General features: G+C 51.9%; 1 protein-coding gene across 5 annotated transcripts in view; it reads left to right on the plus strand.

Annotated features, from left to right (window-relative positions):
- The window catches only part of Ctnnbip1 (catenin beta interacting protein 1), a 52,410-nt gene extending 45,921 nt beyond the window's left edge, over nucleotides 1-6,489 (plus strand). For all 5 annotated transcript variants that reach the window (XM_052178193.1, XM_052178194.1, XM_052178191.1 and 2 more), the window contains one exon: nucleotides 6,178-6,489. In XM_052178193.1, coding sequence (XP_052034153.1) covers nucleotides 6,178-6,236 — 59 coding nt within the window. In that variant the 3' untranslated portion in view covers nucleotides 6,237-6,489. The remainder of the gene's footprint in view (nucleotides 1-6,177) is intronic.
- The last annotated feature ends 13,421 nt before the right edge of the window (nucleotides 6,490-19,910 follow it).

Consider the following 19,910-nt stretch of genomic DNA (forward strand, 5'->3'; position numbering starts at 1 on the left):
CAGGGGCCAGCGGCCCTGTTTCTGTGCTTCTGCGTGTTTGTCATTTTTCTCTCCCAGTCACTTGACTAGCTCTGCTAAAGGGCCGAAGCTGGCATTGGGTGTAGGGTGGAAGGGCCAGTGGAGGCCTGCCCCGCCCTGTTCAGAGAGCTGGGCCTCAGCCCTGCTTTTGGGTGAGCCACAGTAGTGCAGGGAGGACAGTTGACCCTTGACTCCATGTTGAATTTCCCCCAGGCATCCGGGGCTGTGGTGGTGCTGTGTTTTTATCCTCAGAGTGACACAGAGAGGTTGGTCCAGGCTTTGACTGAGGCTTGGCATGCCTCCGTGCCCTGGCCGACTACAGACAGACAGTTGTTTCTCTTCTCCTAGGAAAAATAACAAGGTGTCCTGTGTAGTTAGAGGCAAGGGCTCCGTAGCCTGGGCCTCTGGCTCGCCCAGCTGCTTCCAGTCTCTGAACAGAGGCTCTGAACAAGTGCTCAGAGTATGACCAGGAACAAGGCTAGCCCCTGATCACATAGCACGTACACCAGATAGAGACCATACAACGGGGATGTGAGTCAGTTGTAGACTGCTTACCCAGCATTCCTGAGGCCTTGGCTTGATCCCCAGAACTACACAAAACTGTGAGGTACACACCTGTAAGCTTAGCACTCGGGAATGGGAGGTAGGAAGGTCAGAAGATGAAAGCCATCTTGACTACACAGTGAGTTCAAGGCTTCATCAAAGCTAGCCTGGGTGAGACCATGTCCCTCACCCCTAACTCCCACCACCATGGTGCTGAAGACTACAGCTGCCTGGGCACAAGACTCGGGCACTGTTTACAGAATGGCCATCAGACAGGTGTGGGGTTGGTACAGGGAAGGCTCTCATTTCTTTCCCCACTTCATATCAGCACTTGCTACTGTCTGTGTCTTTTAGCCTGCATGCCCTATTCATGTGTGTGAAACTGCACCTCCTGGAACTTGGACTGGGGTTTCCAGAATGATGCGGAGCTACCCTCATGAGTTTGATGTCCACGCCTATAATCCCAGCACTCAGGAGGCAGAGGCAGGAGGATCCTGAATTACATAGCAAGGGTACAGCCTGGCTTTCGTAGCAAGACCCTGTCTCTAAGAAAACTAAATTCAGCTGGAGATGTAGCTCAGTGGCCATCTAGCCTCTTGCTTCTAGCCCTGGATTTATTTGTTTAATCCCTTGCTGAAAAGGGCGGATGGTGGACTGGGGAGATGGCTCAGCAGTTGAGCACTGACTGCTCTTCCAGAGGTTCTGAGTTCAATTCCCAGCAACCACATGGTGGCTTTCAACCATCTATAATGGAATCTGATGCCTTCTACTGGTGTGTCTGAAGAAAGCTAAATAAATAAATAAACAAACATTTAAAGAAAAGAAAAGGGCTAGTGGTGAGTAGGTGATAGATTTCAACTTTTTTTTTCTCTTAAGTGATCAGAGTGAAAGGCCTAGCCTGTTGGAGGTGGTACATGCCTTTAGTCCCACAAGTTCAAGGACAGCCAGGGCTACATGGAGAAACTTCATGTCAGAAACAACAAACAAAACAAAACAGTGCCTGAGTTCTACCTTCAAGAACCTACATGGTAGAAGGAGAGAAAAGACTCCCACACTTGTCCTCTGATCTCTGTGTGCCGTGTCACTGCGCATGCGCGCTCACACACATATATATATACACACACACACACACACACACACACACACAGATTAATGAACAAGTGTGGAAAAGTTTGTTCCTAAATGTCGTTTTATTATTATGAATGATACCATCAGTTTTTTTTCTTAACTTCATTTTCGGGTCAATACACTCATTGCTAGTATATGCAGGTAGACTCACATACTGGTCTTATGCTCTCCACGTTTATCATGTTTATCATAGTTACTACTTCTTTTTTGTTGTTTTGTTTTGTTTTTTTGTTTTTTCGAGACAGGGTTTCTCTGTATAGCCCTGACTGTCCTGGAACTCACTCTGTAGACCAGGCTGGCCTTGAACTCAGAAATCCGCCTGACTCTGCCTCCCAGAGTGCTGGGATTACAGGCCTGCGCCACCACCGCCTGGCACAGTTACTACTTCTGATAACTGTTTAGGAAGTAGAAATTACAGAGCACTCTCTACTTAGAAGAGTATGATAGACGTAGTTCCTTCTTTCTAATGTGTGTGAGATGTTATTTGTGCCTAACTGCCCAGGAATGAGCCTTTAGAACAATCTAGAGAGACAAGGTTTGGTGGCATAGTCCAGAACCGTCAACACCAGCAGATGGAGGAAGAGGTTTGCCATTCAGAGGCAGGTCTGGGCTACACAAGACCCTGTCTAGAGTCCAGAGCAAAACGAAACTCAGTTTGAGTAGAAATGGTGAGAGCAGACTGACCTCTATTCCCACCTCGCTGGGGCGGGTTTTAGCTCTGCACTGTGGTGTTCTCGTCAGTGACTGTTGTGGAACAATTCCATGTTTCCTCTCTGATGCATCCTCTATCATGAGGGATGTTGGATTCGTTAGATTCACTTTCTGTGTCTGGTAAGGGGATCTTGTGGAGTTTGCCCTTTACTCTGTTGGTAGACATATTACATCACCTGATTTTCAGATTTTAAGCCAACCTTGTATTCCTAGAATAAATTCCTTCTGGTCTAGAAATATGAGCCCTTTTATATGTTGCTCTGCGTAATTTGCTAACATTCTGTTAAACATATTTGTCTATATTCATAGGAAGTCCATATCTGTAGTTCCTGTGTATGTGTGTGTGTGTGTGTGTGTGTGTGTGAGAGAGAGAGAGAGAGAAAGAGAGAGAGAGAGAGAGAGAGAGACACGCACTGTCTGGTTTCACTAGTCTTATTGCTCAGTGTGTTGGAGAAGATGCTCAGCAGCGAGCGTCTGAGTAGCCCCTGCCTGCCTGGGCTAGCCTGCATCTGGTGGGAATCAATAAACAGATGCTCAGGCACAAGAGCTGTCAGCGGACATCACTGGGGAAGACAGAAGCTTTCCTATAAAATGGATTGCTGGCCTAGAGGTAGAGGATGGGCACTTACAGGACAGTAGAGAGGGTACCTGAGGGATCTCTGTGCCCCTTTGTCTCGGGAACTGAATTTTAGGTCTGGAGCCACGATGACCAGCTGAGTAGCTCTCCCATCCTTTTTGTTTGCTGATCCAAAGTCCATAGACAGGAGGGACCACCAGCATCCTCTGGCTTTAGTTGAATGCTGAGTACCTGGCCTGCTCTTGATAGGGACAGGTCAGAGGATGCTCTGCCCTCTCTGACTTCGAAGGAAAGAAGGAAGTTCTGGTGGTCAGCCAGTCCCTTCGGAACAGGAATGGGTGCAGGATGGGCAGCATCTCTGAGGACTCCTACAGCCCCAGCAACAGAACATAGACTCTGAAATGAGGCCTGTGGTTTCCCAGTCAGGGAGGGATCTAGCCAGCTGGCAGTGTGGGAGGGTAAAATTCTTACAGAGCTTTTGCTCTAGGTGTCCTGTTACATACTCATCAGAGTAAATGTGTCACCTTGACAAGGTCATTGTTCTCATTAGGGTTTCTATTGCTGTTGTGAAGTTTTGTGACCAAAGCAACCGGGAGGAAAGGGTTTATTTCACTCAGCTTCCATAGAACAGTTCGTCATCAACAGCAGTGAGGGCAGGACTCAGGCAGGGCAGGAACCTGGAGGCAGAGCTGATGCAGAGGCCGTGGAGGGTGCTGCTCGCTGGCTTGCTCCCCACTTCTTGCTCAGCCTGCTTTTTATGGGACCCAGGACCACGGGCCGGGGTGGCCCCGTACACCATGGACTGGACCCTCCCACATCCATCACTAATTAATGAAAGTCCCTACAGGCTTGCCACAGCCCAGTCTTATGGGAGCATTTTCTCAGCTGAGGTTCCCTCCTTGTGTTGAGTTGACATAAAAAGCAGCCAGCACAGCTCTTGTCTTCTTAGTGTGGGGCATGGATCCACAGGCAGTTTGCAGAGCCCAGTGGTGGGGATTTGAGCTTCTCTAAGGAGCCAATGGCCCATTCCCTCCTGGGGACCCAGTGCTATTTTTGTGCATGCAGCTCTCTGAGGAGGCCCAAGGTCCCTGCAAGAAAGCCCACAAGGCAGACGAGGAAGGGAGGGAGTGGCCATTCACTGCCACAGAAGCATCTTCTGCCAACACCACCCAGCACAGTCTTGCTTTGACCCCCTCATGCCTAGCGAGCTAGAGGCAGCCCTCAGAGAAACCAGCATCTGCTAGGTACCCAGCTCAGGCGCCACACAGGGAGTGATGTAATCCTGGCGACCGTCCTGCTTGCAGTGATAGTGCAAGGTCCCAGGACGAGTGAGAACACAGACAGGCTCTGAGAGCTTCTCAAGCAAGAAGCTAGATGTCTGCGCTCCCTTCTGGAGGCTTGTCTGTCTTTCCAAGAATGTCGATGAGGCAGAATCGGCCTGGGCAGATGGTAGACTAGGTTCCCTTAGCATCACGGTGCTGATGTGAAGGCAGGAGTCCCACAAGTCACCTGTTCATATAGGCCACCCTTCTGCAGCACTACCTGAGGCGCCTCCTGGCTCCCCCAGGCAGCGAGATGCACAGGAAGCTCTTCCTTGTGGTGTGGACAAGGATGGCCAACATTATGCTGACCCTGGTCCGAGTGCCAGAGTCCCTGCTGCACCCCAGCCGAACCCTTGGAGGCCGTTCCTTTCCCTGTGGTTCCCATCTGCCTCTTCCTGGGAGAGTGCCCCCAACAGCACAGTAGGGAAGGGTGCAAGAGCGCCACAGGCAGGGGGCCTCACTGTGGCCTCGCAGAGAGTGCCATGCAGGGACCAGGAAGTGCCCACAGCTCGACAGCTCCAGTACCAACAGCTCGGGTCCCTTAGCATTTCCACCCCCCCTCCCCCAAGCTATGTGTCAGAGCTTGTCTCAGGGAAAACAAGACAAAGTGTGCGATTCCATGAGTGGCTGGACTAGAATCTCAAATTCAGGTTTAAGAAAGGCCATAAGGAGTGGGTATCATGCATTTCCCTCAAGCCTGGCAGGCAGCAGGCTGGGAACGGACTTGGCCAGGCTCCTTGGAACAAGGGCTGGGTTTGAGCAAAGGGAAGCTGTTGCAAAGATAAAGTGTTTGGATTCATAGTGGGAGGGCTGGCAAGATGGCTGAACGTGCAAAGGTGCTTGCCGCCAAGCTGGGCCACCTGAGTTCGATCCCCAGAGCCCATGTGAAGGGGAAGGAAAGGACCAGTTCTATAGGGTTGTCATCTGACTTTACACACATACAGGGGTGTGTTGCCCGCCATACAGCGGTGAGGAGTAAGCACTTTGCAGTTGACTTTCAGTCACCAATGACTAGGGGCATTAGATATAATGGCGCATGGCTTTAATCCTAGAGGGTTGTTGTGAGCCAGTGTGTAGGTGTTGGGAACCAATCCTGGGTCCTCTGCAAGAACTCTCTCCACTACTGAGATCTACACTTTTTATGTATGGGCGCTCTATCTGTATGTATACCTGCAGGCCAGAAGAGGGCATCAGAACACATTATACAAGGTTGTGAGCTACCATGTGGTTGCTGGGAATTGAACTCAGGACCTCTGAAGAGCAATTAGTATTCTTAACCACTGAGCCATCTCTCCAGCCCCAAGATCTCTACTTGAGAAGAAAGAGGTTCCCAAGAAAATCTTACCTCCCACCCTAATGTGATGCCCTCGGAGCAAGGGACAAGGGCAGAGCAGTGTCCTGCCCCAGGACCTGCCTCATCTCCCAGCCACGCAGCTCTGGACCTTACCCTGAAGCTTTACAGCAGGGCGGGATTGCTGTAGGAAGTGGAATGAGAGGTAGACTTAATTAGAAACAATTCATCTCCTTCCCGGTTGTTTTTATTAGGTTGCTGTATGCCCCAGGCTGGCCCTGAACTTGCTGTGTAGCCAAGGATGACCATGAACTTTCTGATCCCCTTGCCTTCATTCTTGAGTACAGGAATGAGGGACTTGCCTCATCGCCCAGTTCATGTGCTGCTAGGGATCCAACCCAGGGGTTTGCATACAAGACAAGTACTCTATCAACTGAATTACATCCCGGACCCTTTGAAGCTCTCTGAGCTTAGCACTGTTTGGCAGGCGTGGGAAGATAAAGGAGGGGTGCCCCCCAGTGAGCACAGCCTCTCTGCCCGGTCCCGATACCAGAAGCCCTCAGCAGTTCTTGTCCCCTGGTGTACAGGTGCAGAGGACGTGGTGATGGCGTTTTCCAGATCGGAGACTGAAGACCGGAGGCAGTAGCTGGAAGCCCCTTGGAACTCCTTGAAGCTGCCAATGGCCAAGAGATCTGAGTGGCCCCTCTGCCGGTTGAGTGGTAGCCAACCACCATCTTCCCCTTGGCTCCCCCTACCCCTTCCGACCCTCCCCACCCAGCCACTCAGCAGAGTGCCATCAAGGTGGTTTGTGGTTGGCTTGAAGGGATGGACTTGAGATTGGCTGCAGGAAGAAACCTTTTTATTTTTAAATCTTGACCAACGGAAACCTTTTATTTTTATTTCTGACTCTTTATTTTTTTAAAAATTTGCGCCTCGGTATCTGGCTTCTCTGGAAGCTCTCCGAGCTCTGGTGCTTTATTTAGGTCATTTTTTAGGAATGTGAAGAGGCCCGATTGGCTGCTTAAACTGGAAAAGGGTTGTGATTGGCTGTCTAGTGGACGTGGTCTTTTCTTTGATTGGCTGCAGGTGTTCTTCTCACATCAACTTCCTCCGTTCTGAATGCAGAGAACAGGGCTTGGGAGATCGGTATATTTGACTTGAAAAAAAGAAAGAAAGAAAGAAATGAAATGAGCTTTGCAATATTTATTACACGAAGAGCTGGCTGCTGCCTGCTCTCAGTGGGTTTGCTTTATTTTGGTTGGCAGTAAGTCTGCGGGCTTGCTTTCCACTCTGCTGCTTATGCGAGGCCTGAGGGTACACCTGGAGAATGTCTGCGCTTTAATGACCACACCTGCCTCCACCAGCCCAGGGACCCAGAGCAGGGGCCACGGCTGGAGAACGGGGCCCCAAGGAGCTTTGTGTTGTTCTGAGCCAGCAGCCCAGAGCTCAGGGGTGACCAGGAGTCAGGATCGATGTACTTGGTTCTAAGAGTTGGCAGCCAGCCAGTTTCCTGGGGCGAATCGATTGTGCAGAGCTCTTCAGGCCTCCCTGGCCAGCCCATGATAAGTACTGGAGTGCTGACCAGCGGCCTGAAGATTATAAGGGCTCTTTACCAGAGCCTTGATCCCGAGCAGGTACCCCAGTTTCACTTCTAGAACCCCAGAGGCTCCAAGCTCAAGCTAGCCAGGCTTCCCAAACCCCACAGCCAGTGACAATAGCTCCTGGGTAGCATACGTGTTCCATTGTATCTCACGGAGTCAGCAAAGCAGGGAGAGTAATATTTATTATGAAGCGCCCACTTGGAAAACCAGCTAGACTTTCATACAGCAGATCCCACGGGCTACTCAGATCCAGCCCAAGGGTGACATTTTACAGCAGCTCCCGAAAAGAAGGATCTGGGTCAACTTCCCACGCCCACCACACCTTCCCTGGGAGTGAGAGAAATGGCGATGGCCCATTCTGGTCCTGGGCACCACGACCCAGAGCTCTCTGGGGCATCTTTTCCCTTCTCAGGGCTCAGGGCCCAGGCCTCGCACTTGTCAGGAGAGTGCAGGCGCCCGGTGCCAGCGTGTCTTGAGACCAAGCCCTGGGGCCTCACTGTCGGTGGATGGCTCAAGCTCCTGAGCCTTGTTCCAGGAGGAGGATTTGAACAGCATGCCCTTCAGCTCCTCGGCCTGTTAGCAGTGACAGGCTTGCGGTGCCCATCGAGCCCCAGGGAGCAAGGACAGTGGAGAACCAGCCCCGCCCAGCCTGACCAGCAAGAACCTGAGAGGACAGCATCGTTCCAGGAGCAACGTGTGTGTGTGTGTGTGTGTGTGTGTGTGTGTGTGTGTGTGCAGCCACGGTATGAGCTCACACTGACAGACAGGAGCCTGCTCTGCTGGCGCAGTGTGGCCTGGAGATGTGGCTGGGCCCCGGGCAGAGACGGGGTTGTTCAGTCTCCCTCACTCGAGTGATTATATCTAAAATCGGGTGTCGCCAGCTTCACTTGGTTCCATGACTGTCTCGAGGCCAAGCCCTGGTGATGGTGTGTGTTCTACCTTAGCAGTGGTTCTCAGCTCAGCCTCTGAGGAAGAAAGACGCAAGTATTGCTGTGGCTTCTTATTCTAACTGAAAGTCTATCTAATGCAGGAAAAAATAACAATAAAGATTTTTCACAGCTTGGTGGGTGACCTGAGCTGATTTCTCTCTCAGAGCTGACACTATGGGCCCCTTCCCAGGAGACATTCAGAGGAGGGAGGGCAGCATCAAGTTTGATAAGTGGGTGTGGCCTGGATTGGGGATGTAACTCAGTGGTTAGTACATACTTAGCATGCCTGAAGCCCTGTGTTGATTCCCCAGCACCATGTAAACCAATTGTGGTGTCTCATACCTGCAATCCCAGGAATTGTCAGGCTGTGAGTCTGGGACAGGAGGATTGAGGGGAGTTCCAGGCCACCACAATGATACCTGTCTTGAAAAGGAAAAGGAAAAGAAAAAAAAAAAGGCGGGCATATTCACACTTACACGTCTCAGCTCTCATGAGGTAGAAGGAGAATCAGGAGTTTGTGGTCATCTTTGGCTGTATAGTCGGTTCCAGGCCAGTGTGAACTAAGTAAGACCTTACCTCAAAGTGGGAGGGAGGTGGGTGGATATCTGGGAGCGTGACGCCAGCCTGGTCGACACAGTTCCAGGACAGCCAGGGCTACATACTAAGACCCTGTCTCAAAAGAGGGCGAAGGGCGCTGTACTTGCCTATTTAGGGGCTCAGGCTTGCTCGGGGCCAACCTGGTAGTTTAGCTAATTTTTCAGGGGGAGGGGCATGGGGAGGTGCTGGCTCTGGTCCAGCCTCCAGCGGAGCTTGGTTGGAGCTGCCAGTCACTCACCTTGAACTGTCTAACTCAGGAGTCTGTAAAAGGAAACTGGTCGCTTCAAAAGCACCAGGTCACCACAGCAGACCCCCCAGGGCTCTGCCTTCCGAGCCGCAGATGCACGGCTGCTGATAATGAGCTTGGACAGACGGACGAAGGATTGGGATGAAGATGGGATGCAGAGTGTCCACAGCCTGGAGGGGGCCTAGGGACCTGGAGGGCCGGGAGGCAGAACACCCTGGCCTTTGTTGGCGTCTCCCGTTCCCTGAGTAGGATGCAATTGAGACTGGATTAAATGGTTCTCAACCCCTTAGGTAGGTAGCAGCTGTGAGCATCCAGGCTGCCCTCAGCCTTTGAACAGGGTCCTTTGTCTCAGAGAAATCATTCCCTTCTGTGGCACCCGATCTAGTTGATGGAGGTGGGGGTCAACTTCCTGAATGGGGCAGCTCTGGACTCCAGGGGACCTCAACACCACACCACACCACACCCCACTGCAGTCCTGTGAGCGAGATCCCCGCACCTGGACAGCCGCACCTTTCCCACAAGATGAACTAGACTCCAACTAACTATGGGGGCCCATTTACCTTTTATGCTGCCCTTTGAAATAATTTGATATTCCGGGAGACAGCTGGTTGTTTAGGAGATGAAGTCAGTGAAATAATGCCTGAAAGGGGGAGAGTTGAGAGCTGGCTCAGCAGTTAAGAGCACTGGCTGCTCCTTTAGAGGACCCAGGTTCAATTCCCAGCACCTACATGGCAGCTCATAAAGTCTGTAACTCCAGTTCTTGGGATCCAATGCGTCAGGCACGCATGTGGTGCACATATCTGGGCATGCAGGCAAAATACCCATACATACAAGATCAAGACAAAACAGGGTCTTATGTTTGTGAGGCTGGCTTCACAATATGTATCTAAGGATGGCCTCGAATTTCCGATCCTCCTGCCTCAACTTCTTTTGTATAGGAATTACAAGTGGGCAGGGTATATGCAGTGCTGGGGATAAAACCAGTGCTATGCATGCTGAGCCAGCGCCGTAATTAAGCTTTGTACTCAGCCCGCACGTGTGTCTTAATATCAGCTAGTGTCTTCTCTCCACCCGGACAGCCTGGATACTTTCCAGAAGGCCACCGGTACCCATTCTTCAGAGAAGGGTAGTCAGGAGAGTTGGCTCTCTACTTGTTGCCAAGTTCCACCCTTCCAGCCTCTGCCTGGCCTTCTTCCCAAGGCTCCCAGAAGGAGAGTCTGTTTACACACCTGCTGGAGCCCCGCCCACCCTACACAGCCCTAGGGAGGTAACATCAGACCCAGAATCTCCAAGACTTTCCACTTCCTGGCCCTGCTTTCCAGCAGGAGAAGGTAAGCATTCACAAATACCTTTTATTCCTTTATAGCGTGTTATAGTGTAGCCCCTAAAGTTCATGGGTTGAAAACTTAATCCCTAAATTCATGTGTCCACGATATGGGGAATGGGGTTTTTCAGGGGTCATTAGGATTGGATGATGTCATAAGGTGGGACCCCCCATGATGACACTTGTACCTGTATCAGAGGAAGAGACCTGTGCCTGGCTTACTCTGCATTATCAACTGTTGCCTTTCACTGTGTCCCACTGCAGGAAGAAAGCCTCCACTAGAAACCCACACCATGCCCTTCACAGACCTCCAAATCCAGGAGCCAAATACATTTTCTGACTTGCCTGGTCTTAGGTATCTTGATATAGCAACAGAAAACAGACCAAGATATTGGGTATCTTGAATGGCCAGGTCTTGACACAGCTGGTAGGCATTAGGTGCTAATAGTCTGTGTGTGGCCCTCTGCACATGCCAGCCTCGGGAAGGGGTAATGTCTGTGTGTATTTCTCGTCTGCCCTGAGCAGCCATCCGAACCCTGTTTTCTCAGCTATCACACTGAGCAGACATTGTAGTTCACTGCTAAGCTAAACTGGTTCTTCTAGAAATTTCGATTCCACTTTAAGCCTCTTGGATTTAGACCATTGTTTGCTCCCACAATATATAAATCTTTATGTCCACTTAGCCACAGCTAGGGTCTAGGGAGTCATGGCTTAAACTGCGTGCTCTGGGGACCAAGGGAAGCATCCATCCCATGAGGCTGCTCCAAGGAACCATGACAGTGCATAGGACACGCTGAGCAGCGTGACCTATGTACAGTGGGCTGGCCGGGACATATGGTCACCGTGAAGTCACCCTGGCAGGTGTCCCTCCACCCCCACCCACTCATACGTCACACAGAACACAGACTGATCTGCAGTACTTGGGGAGAAGCCCAGCCCCAAGTCCAATTAGGTGCCTACTAAATGCTTCCCGATGAGGGCAGACAAGCTGGGAAGATCCCCAGTAGAAGCCAAGGCAGACCGCCTTCCCCCACCGCAGAGCCTCTGTCTCACTTAAGAGGCTTCTTGCCTGTGGGGGAAGGGCGTTAACTGCCTTAATGCCCCTTGGACATCCCCAGCCAGTGGGGCTGAGAGGAGTCCCCCAGATGGCAAGGCAAGCGGGGCCTGGGCACAGTAGCTCTGCCTTCTGGGGGGGGGGGCTTCCTTCTCCCCTGTACTTTAAACTCTGAACACAATCACAGCCAGGCAAGGAAGGGGATAAAATTAAATCCTTGATCATGATCAAGTGGTTAAAATAAGCCATGGCAGCCAGAGGCTTCCTCCCACTTCCCACTGCAGCCAGCTCTGCTCTCAGCAATCGGGGAGGGGGAGGGGGAGGAGGACTCGAGCAGCACCCCGTGTGCCCAGCACCCCCCTGCTTTCTTCTGTCACCCAACGGGACCCAGTGCCCAGGCTGCCGCCCTGTTCCCAGGCAGAGAGCTCCAGGTTTACTGAAGGTGGGAACTCACATTAAGGGTAGCCCCAGAGGACATCCACACTTGCTCCAAGAACAATGGTCCTGAGCTTGGGGTTCTGGCGCTGTAGGCCAGGGTTCAAACTCCGACTCTGCCAGTTACCGGCGTGTGTTAGGAGCAGATCATAGGTCGTTTCTTAATCTGGAGTGTAAGAACAACAATGACACTTACCTCACCGGCTGTTGTCTGCATTTATCAGCTGTGGTGTGCCAAGAGTGGGGTCATGTGGTACGGCTCGGGGAGCAGCCTGCCTGGGACTCGGGCCACACTGACTGGAGAGATTCTCAAGATGATAAGAAGTAAAGGTCTGGGCTGGAGAGATGGAGTCAGCAGAACACTGACTGCTCTTCCAGAGGTCCTGAATTCAAATCCCAGCAAACACATGGTGGCTCACAATCATCAGTAATGGAATCAGACACCCTCTTCTGGTGTGCATGAAGACAGCATACTCAGTATACATTAAATAAACAAATGATAAATTAATCTCCCCATGTCCCCTCACTCCCAAGCCTGCTCCATGCAGGGGTTGCTCTGACTCTGAACCTGAGAGATATATCCCCAAACTTTACCTCCCCACCCCCTTTAGGAGCCCAACCCTGGCAGCCTCCTCCGTGAGCCTGGGTGGTCTGGGGCTGAGAACAGCTTGGTAAAACTTCCCACTACGATGGATGGGTAGTGCCCTGAGCCCAGGCACCTCTAACTTCCGCACCCAGCCTCAGAAAGATAGTCGGATGGGTGCATCCTCTCCACACTGAAGAACCCTGTGGGCCTGGAGGCCACACCTGACAGTGGTGGCTAGCAATGCTCTAACCTAGCGGGGCAGAGCTGGCAGTGCCGGAAGATCTGTGATGCACATGGTGTGCCCCAGGCAGCTCCAGGGTGTACCTTGGCTCAGGAGCTAGGAAGCTGAGTGAGAAAACAATGAGGTAGTAAAAATAGTCCTTTGTTTACGTAGCCCACATCCTTGTGTGTCCTTGCGTGAAACAAACTACAGCCACGAGACTGGAGACTGGGGATGAGTCTTGGTGGAGGGAGTTAGGCTCCAGCGCAGGAGAGCCTGGCTGGGTGGGAGCAGGCACATACACACTTGCAGGATCCCAAGCAGCCTCCTAGGTTACCTTGATGGCAAAGGCCTTTTGTGTGGTTTCCGCTGAGGCCCCTTAGAAAGGCTGTCCTGGCTGCTCCTTCCCATATTCCTCCTCTTAGCTCAAGCTGCTCCCCAGGGAGTTTGTTCCCAGGGATATTACATTATCCTAGGGGACTCTGTGATCTGTGAGCTCATTTCAAGCTGACCCACCTGCTCACCAGAAGTGCTGAAGCTGTCTGCCAAGAAGCGCCGACCTGGTAGGGGCAGGCTGGAGTCTCCCTTAGGGCTTCTGTCTAGAACCTTCCTCCATTTTGTTCTTTCGGGAAATTCCCCTAAAGCATGCAGTTCCCTACCGAGGTGAGCCCCAAGTCTTTGGCAGACACCCAGAACTCCTCTGGGATCCTGGAGAGTTAACCCAACCTACTCTGAGCAAACTGGGCTCCTGCCAGGTCAGAGCTGGTCAGGACCTGCTGGGCCAGGCTGAAAGGGCAGAAATGTAATATCCAGCCCTGCCCATGAGTTGCTGAAGTTTCTGGAGACAGACTTGGAAAAATCCTCATCACCTGGAGGATGACGGGTCAGAACAAGCAGACCCAGGCTTGCCAGCAGGGAGGGACACGGTCTCTTTAGGACCTCTGCAGGTGCCCAAGGGGACTTTCTCTCTACTCTTCCCATGGCTGATTGGGAAAGTCAGGGAAGGTACGGAGGTCTGAGTCTGATGGTCCCTGGCCCAGAATGCTTCAGGAATGGAAAACCCACAGAAACTGATTTGTCCAGACTAGCCCGGAAGCTTTTGTGGAAAAGCCAGCTCTGTTCCACTGTCATCCCCGTCCCAGTCGGGGGTTCCCCAGTATGTTGGCAAGCAGCAGCCAGCACCAGTTCAGGCTTGATTTTTTCCAGTCCCCCCCCTCACCCCACCCCTGTGCCCCAAGCTGTGTTGCTCTAGGCCCCTAGGGAGAAGGAGGAGGCTGAGAAGGGCTGTCCCACCCAGTTCTGGCTGGCTGGCAATGAGGATTTACCCAGTCCTCCTGAGGAGCAGAGGCTTAGGTGCCAGGGAGCAGAAAGGCTTAGGGGGATTACCATCTGGAGGTCAGCAGGGGGCCACCCGGGGAACACTAGGGCACCAAGGAAAACTTCGCTCACCTGGAACTAGAGCTGGGTTTGTCCCTCCTCTGACCCTCGCACCATAAGTGTTTCCAAGTGTCTGAGCCCCAGGGAGCCTGTAGGATCATTATTGCCAATTTCTAAACATTCCTGTTTGAGTAGCTTCTAGACACACAACTTGTATTTCTCCGCTGTCTTTAAGTGTGGCCCTAACTCGCCTCATCTCGATGACGGAATGTACACAGGGCATTGAGGGGCCACTGTGGGCGGCAGCCTGTGTCCTGGCAGAGTCCCCTCCTCCACGTATAAGGAAGGAACCATGGTGCTCCAGGCTCTGGGCGCCTTGGCTTTGTTTGTTTCTGCAGCGGAGGCAACCTGGCCTCTGCTGGAGTTGCATTTGGCATCTCTTAAGCCGCTCAAGTCTAGGAGGCAGGCCTACACTTGCTGTAACAGAGTAAGCTGGTCTCCCATCCCAGTGATTCCCCGAGGATGCAGGCCAGCCGTTTGCTTTTTCTGGCCACACAAGGAAGGCTGTGCAGATTTCCATCCGGTACCTCGTAAGCCATTGGAATTGAACATTCCCTTCTGGCCCGGTGCTGCCTTTGGTAGTCAGCTCCTCTGACCCTCTGACCCTCTGATCCTCTGACCCTCATCCCATCACCCCTCACAGCCTCTGACACCCTGGCCTCTCTTTCCCAGACACTCTGAGCATGCTCTCGGTTTAGGGCTTGTTTGTTTGTTTGCTGGTTTGTTTGTTTATTAAGAATGCTCTCCCACATGGCTAAATGAACTGAAGTTCTCTCTTGTTAGAACTAAGGATGGAGGCTGGTTGGTAGAGTCCTTGTGAGGCAGGCAGGAAGCCCTGGGTGTGAGGCAGGCAGGAAGCCTTGGGTTTGATCCTCTGCATAGTGGCACATTATATCATCCTAGCAGTAGGGTCTGGAAGCAGAAGGATCAGAAACTCAAGGGTTGGTTCCTAGGTAGCACACTGAAATCACTTAAGAAGAGAATGCAGGGCATGGTGGTACACTCCTTTAATCCCAGCACGCAGGAGGCAGAGGCACGTGGACCTGCGAGTTCAAGGCCACCTTGATCTACAGAAAGAGTTCCAGGACAACCAGAACTACCTGAAGAAACCTTGTCCAGAAAGGGGAAAAGTTCAGGGTCATCCTTGGCTACATGGCAAGTTTGAGGTTAGCCTGGGTTAACTGTCTCCTAGTTTTCGTGGTTTCCCTCATGTTAGGGTTCACCGATTACCCTTTTTTTTTTCCTTTGTACAAATACTGACATCTTTGGCTTTTTTTCTTTTTTAAGATTTATTTATTTATTACATGTAAGTACACTGTAGCTGTCTTCAGACACGCCAGAAGAGTGCGTCAGATCTCATTACAGATGGTTGTGAGCCACCATGTGGCCTGCTGGAATTTGAACTCAGGGTCCTCAGAAGAGCAATCAGTGCTCTTTACCGCTGAGCCATCTCTCCAGCCCCACCTTTGGCTTTTTAAATTTATAAATTTCTTTGTCTACTTGTTTACTTCTTCCTACTAAGGGACTTGGATCCTTGGTTACTGTGTCCCCAGTACCTGGCAAGGCTTGGCTCTCCATAAAGTTTTTTGTTTTGTTTTGGTTTGTTTTTGGGTTTTTGAGACAGGGTTTACTCTGTGTAGCCCTGGCTGTCCCTGTAATTCACTCTGTAGACCAGGCTGACCTGGACCTCAGAAAACTACCTGCCTCTTGCCTCCCAAGTGCTGGGATTAAAGGCGTGTGCCTATTTTAGTTTTTTTGAGATAGCCCTGGCTATTCTGGAACTTTTTCTGTAAGCCAGGCTGGCTTGAACTCAGAGATCCACCTGCCTCTGCCTCCTGCAGAGGGGATTAAAGGAGTGTATGTACCATCATGCCCTGTGTTCTCTTAAGTCTTAAGTGACTGGATAGCTTTGACTTCGAATGGCTCCTCTGCTGGGGCCCCTGTAGGCCACAGGTTCAGTGACTTCTGTTCTTTTCTTTTCTCTTCTTTTCTTTTCTTTCTTTCTCTCTCTCTCTTTCTTTCTCTCTCTCTCTTTCTTTCTCTCTCTCTTTCTTTCTCTCTCTTTCTTTCTTTCTCTTTCTTTCTTTCTTTCTTTCTTTCTTTCTTTCTTTCTTTCTTTCTTTCTTTCTTTCTTTCTTTCTTTCTTTCTTTCTTTCTTTCTTTCTTTCTTTCTTTCTTTCTTTCCTTTCTTTCTTTTGGTTTTTCAAGACAGGGTTTCTCTGTATAGCCCTGGCTGTCCTGGAACTCACTCTGTAGACCAGGCTGGCCTCGAACTCAGAAATCTACCTGCCTCTGCCTCCCAAGTGCTGGGATCAAAGGCTTTCGCCACCACCGCCCAGCAACTCTTTTCTGATATCAAAGTCAACGTGCAGAGAGGACGATGCTGTCTGCAGCACTGGCTCGAATTCCCAGGGGATATCTAGGGTGCTGGCCTTGACCCCAAATGGCTCTCCATGCCTTCTGATCCCTTTGAGCCTGTCTTGTTGATGAATTGATTTGGGGCTACCGAAGTGGTGGGGGTTAGAGGGCATGCGCATTGTCAGCAAAGGGCTGAGACAACGATTGTAGGAACCACAGTCTCGCAGATGGGTCCTGGAGCCCTGGTGACTCCCCGATGTGCTCGTCCTTTAGGGTTCTCTTCTGCTCCAACACAGACTGGCCTTCTCTCCTCGCCACAGTGACACAGCTCCTGGCAGTGCGGGGTGGAAAAGAAAGCTGCTTCCTCCAGGTCCAAAGGATTCCCAAGGCCGGCTCTGACCTATTGTACTTGGGTCACGTGTCACCTGCTGGACCAATCACGATAGCTGGAGATTTAGTTCTATTTCCATTGACTAAGTGACTGGGGTGGAGCATTCTAGTGAAAGGGACATCACCACTAGACAGACACAAGGGGGGGGGGCATGTTGGTCCCTAAAAAGGATGTTGAGGGTGTTGAGAATAGGAATGTCTGCTACAGATCTCTGAAGCTGGCTGAGTCCCCAGGGTGAGAAAATCGTGGCTCAGTCAGCCTGCCGCAGAGATGAGAACCACTGAGATTATGACCAAAGTCTTCCATGCTTTCAAAACGCCTTCTGAGTATGCATGTGACCACCCTTGGGCTGGGCTGCTCCCAACCTTGGCCAGACTGGCTTCTGCAGTGGGCAGCAGTTATTTCCAGGATGCACAATTCATCAAAGTCCTCAGAACAAGCCACCATTAAGTGCTCAGCCCCAAATAGGATCTTTCTACTAGCCCCTCCAAAGCTCAGGGGACGTCATGGAAGAAAGGGAGGGAAGGACAGGGAGGGGTGTGTGAAACGCTGTCTTCCAGCACGACGTGGTCATTGTAGTCATGAAGGCATTGCCGCTGTGGTTACCTGCATAAGGCCAAGCCGGTGAGCTCAGCGAGCTAACCAGAATCATTGGGTAATTAAATAAATAAACGTGAGGCTGTGCCGGTGGGAAGGGGGTCTGTGGAGCTTGTCCTGGGGGAGCGGGAGTTAGGAGTTGAGTGTGGATACATTGTATACATGTAAGAAATTGCCAAAGAGTAAATAAAAGGGGGAAAATACCCCCCTTTTACAAGTAGATCTGCTGGGTCATCAGAGTGGTACTGTAGTGACATGTGGCCTTGTGTGCCAGAGACGGACTGTATAGACTTACTGTGCTTTTGAGAAGCCCCACAGCAAAGACATCTAAAATAAAATCAAAGGCTAAATGACTGCAAAGTATCTGTTCCTACCTTCCTGTGTTTTGTTTGCTTATTTGTTTGTAACCGGGGATAGCCTCAAACTCACTATGTAGCTGGAGCTGGCCTTGGGCACCAGACCCTCTTTCTTGTCACCGTGTCACCTGGGATTACAGGTATGTGCCACCATGTATGGATGGCTTTAACCTCGCCCCGTTCCTCTTCTGTCTTTTTGTTGTTGTTGCTGTTGTTGTTTAACCTTCAAGTTCAGAGACAGAATCTTGCTAAACTGCTTAAACTGGCCTTGAACTCACTCTGTGACCTCGCCAGGCCTTGAATTACCATCTTCTCTTTAGAAGCTGGACAAACAGAATTAGGTACGGCCTCACCCTGACAACGTCATTGTAACTTGATGACAGCTGGGCGCTGGGCAGACCCAGGAACTCAAGGTACAGGTTCGGGGGGCGTGGTCAACCCCACAGCGGGGGGTATTCTCTGTAGCAATGCCCTCCCTCCTCACCACCAGCCCAACACCGTAGCCAGAAGCTCGTGACTCGTGGTCTGCTGGAAGAGAAAGCGAGCCCATAATCGTGTTAATTGCCACGAAAACCACATCTGCAATTAATATGCCTTTAGAACAAAGAGCAAATGCACTAATGACTCGTAATTGGACCTCAGCTACACCCTCGGCAGACCCGCGCTGCTGAGCCCCGGTGTTTACGCTCCGTTTCGAATTAGCAAAGATGAACAAATTAACATCCATGGCCCCTTCACTCTGCTCCGGGGGAGCTGGGGGGCGGCACCTCGGGGGTAGAGATGGCTGATTGGTGCCCTAATTGGATCCTATGCCAGACACCCAGACCCAGCCTTCGGGTCAGAGAGCAAGGTGAGGGTGTCAGTATTGCTGGATATTCTGGCGCAGAGTAGCCAGACCCCTTCGTGAATCCTGAAGCCGCCACAAACCTAAACAGGGGCTTTGGCGGGCACCTGCTGGCGCTGGGGGCGGGGCGGGGCTGGAGTGTCAGGTGACTGGGAAAGTGTCATCTATTGTCTGCTGTACTGGGGGAACTCACATAGGGGAGGGCAGTTGGGGCCCTGAGACAGGTCTGAGTGGCGTGTGGAAATCAGAAGCTCAGGGCTGCAGCCTCTCCCTCCATCTCGAGTAGAAGTTAAGTCCAGGGGCAGACGGCTGACTGGGGGAGAGGAGTGACAAGACCCCCTCAGAGACACGGGTCAGAACTCCTGTTTCTCCTCCTCTCCCGCCTCCCCTCAGCACACCCCTCCCCTGCTTTGCGTCTCCAAGACCGTGGTACAGGCTGATTGCTCACCTTGCCCCTCCTCCCAGGAAGGTGCCCTGCTCAGGCCTGGATGCCCGAAGGCTTGTCAGTCTTGAGGGGAGGCAGCACCTGCACAGACAGCTGGGGTGGGGGGCAGCCACAGCCCCCTTACCTTCCTGAGGCCTCCCCTCTGCCTCTTCCTCTAACTCCCTCATCAGAGCACACCAGGGAAGGATGGTGCATCCAGCCTCTGGCTGCTTCCATCCATCACAGCGCCTGGCTGGACCAGTGCTGTCAGGGAGAATCATTTACAGACTCCTCAGTGGCCCCCCTCTCTTTTGTGGGCTCCTAGTTTGTCTTTCCCCACCCCCAGCCTTAAAGGCAGCAAGGACCTGGCCTGCTGGCCGGCCTTCTTGCCTTTCCCGGGTTTCTGTGGGCCTGCCTTTCCCCCTAGCTCCTCCTGCTCAGGGAGGCCCATTGAGAATTCTCTGAGCTCCGTAGCTGGCTGCCGGAAGTCTGCCATCCCCAGACAGCAGCTTCTCCTTTGCACTGTCTAAATCAGAGGCCCAGCCTGGCAACCTGACTGAGATGGGTGCAATACTGGGTGAACAGGGCGGCGGAGACAGAAGAGAGGGGGAGGGACAGCCCTCCTTCTGGCTGCCGGTGGCCTAAGGGGATCTAGAAACTGGAGGCTCTTGGGAGCCTTTGGGAGCCACCAGGGCAAGGGAGCAGGAGGAAGCATCAGGGGCAGGTGAGAGATGTCCCTCCAGACAGGCGCTCCCTTTCCATGGCTTTACTCAAAAGCTTTACAGGAAACAAGGACAGGCGGTACTGGGCTTTACTGGGGTTTATGGACCGGGCTCCCTATGATGACCTAAGCCCCTGTACCCAAAGATGTCAGGACCAAGGAGTCTGGAAGAAGGCTCTTGGCTTAGACTCCACTCATT

The sequence above is a fragment of the Apodemus sylvaticus genome, chromosome 3, assembly GCF_947179515.1.
Source record: "Apodemus sylvaticus chromosome 3, mApoSyl1.1, whole genome shotgun sequence".
In the NCBI taxonomy this organism is placed as follows: Eukaryota; Metazoa; Chordata; class Mammalia; order Rodentia; family Muridae; genus Apodemus; species Apodemus sylvaticus.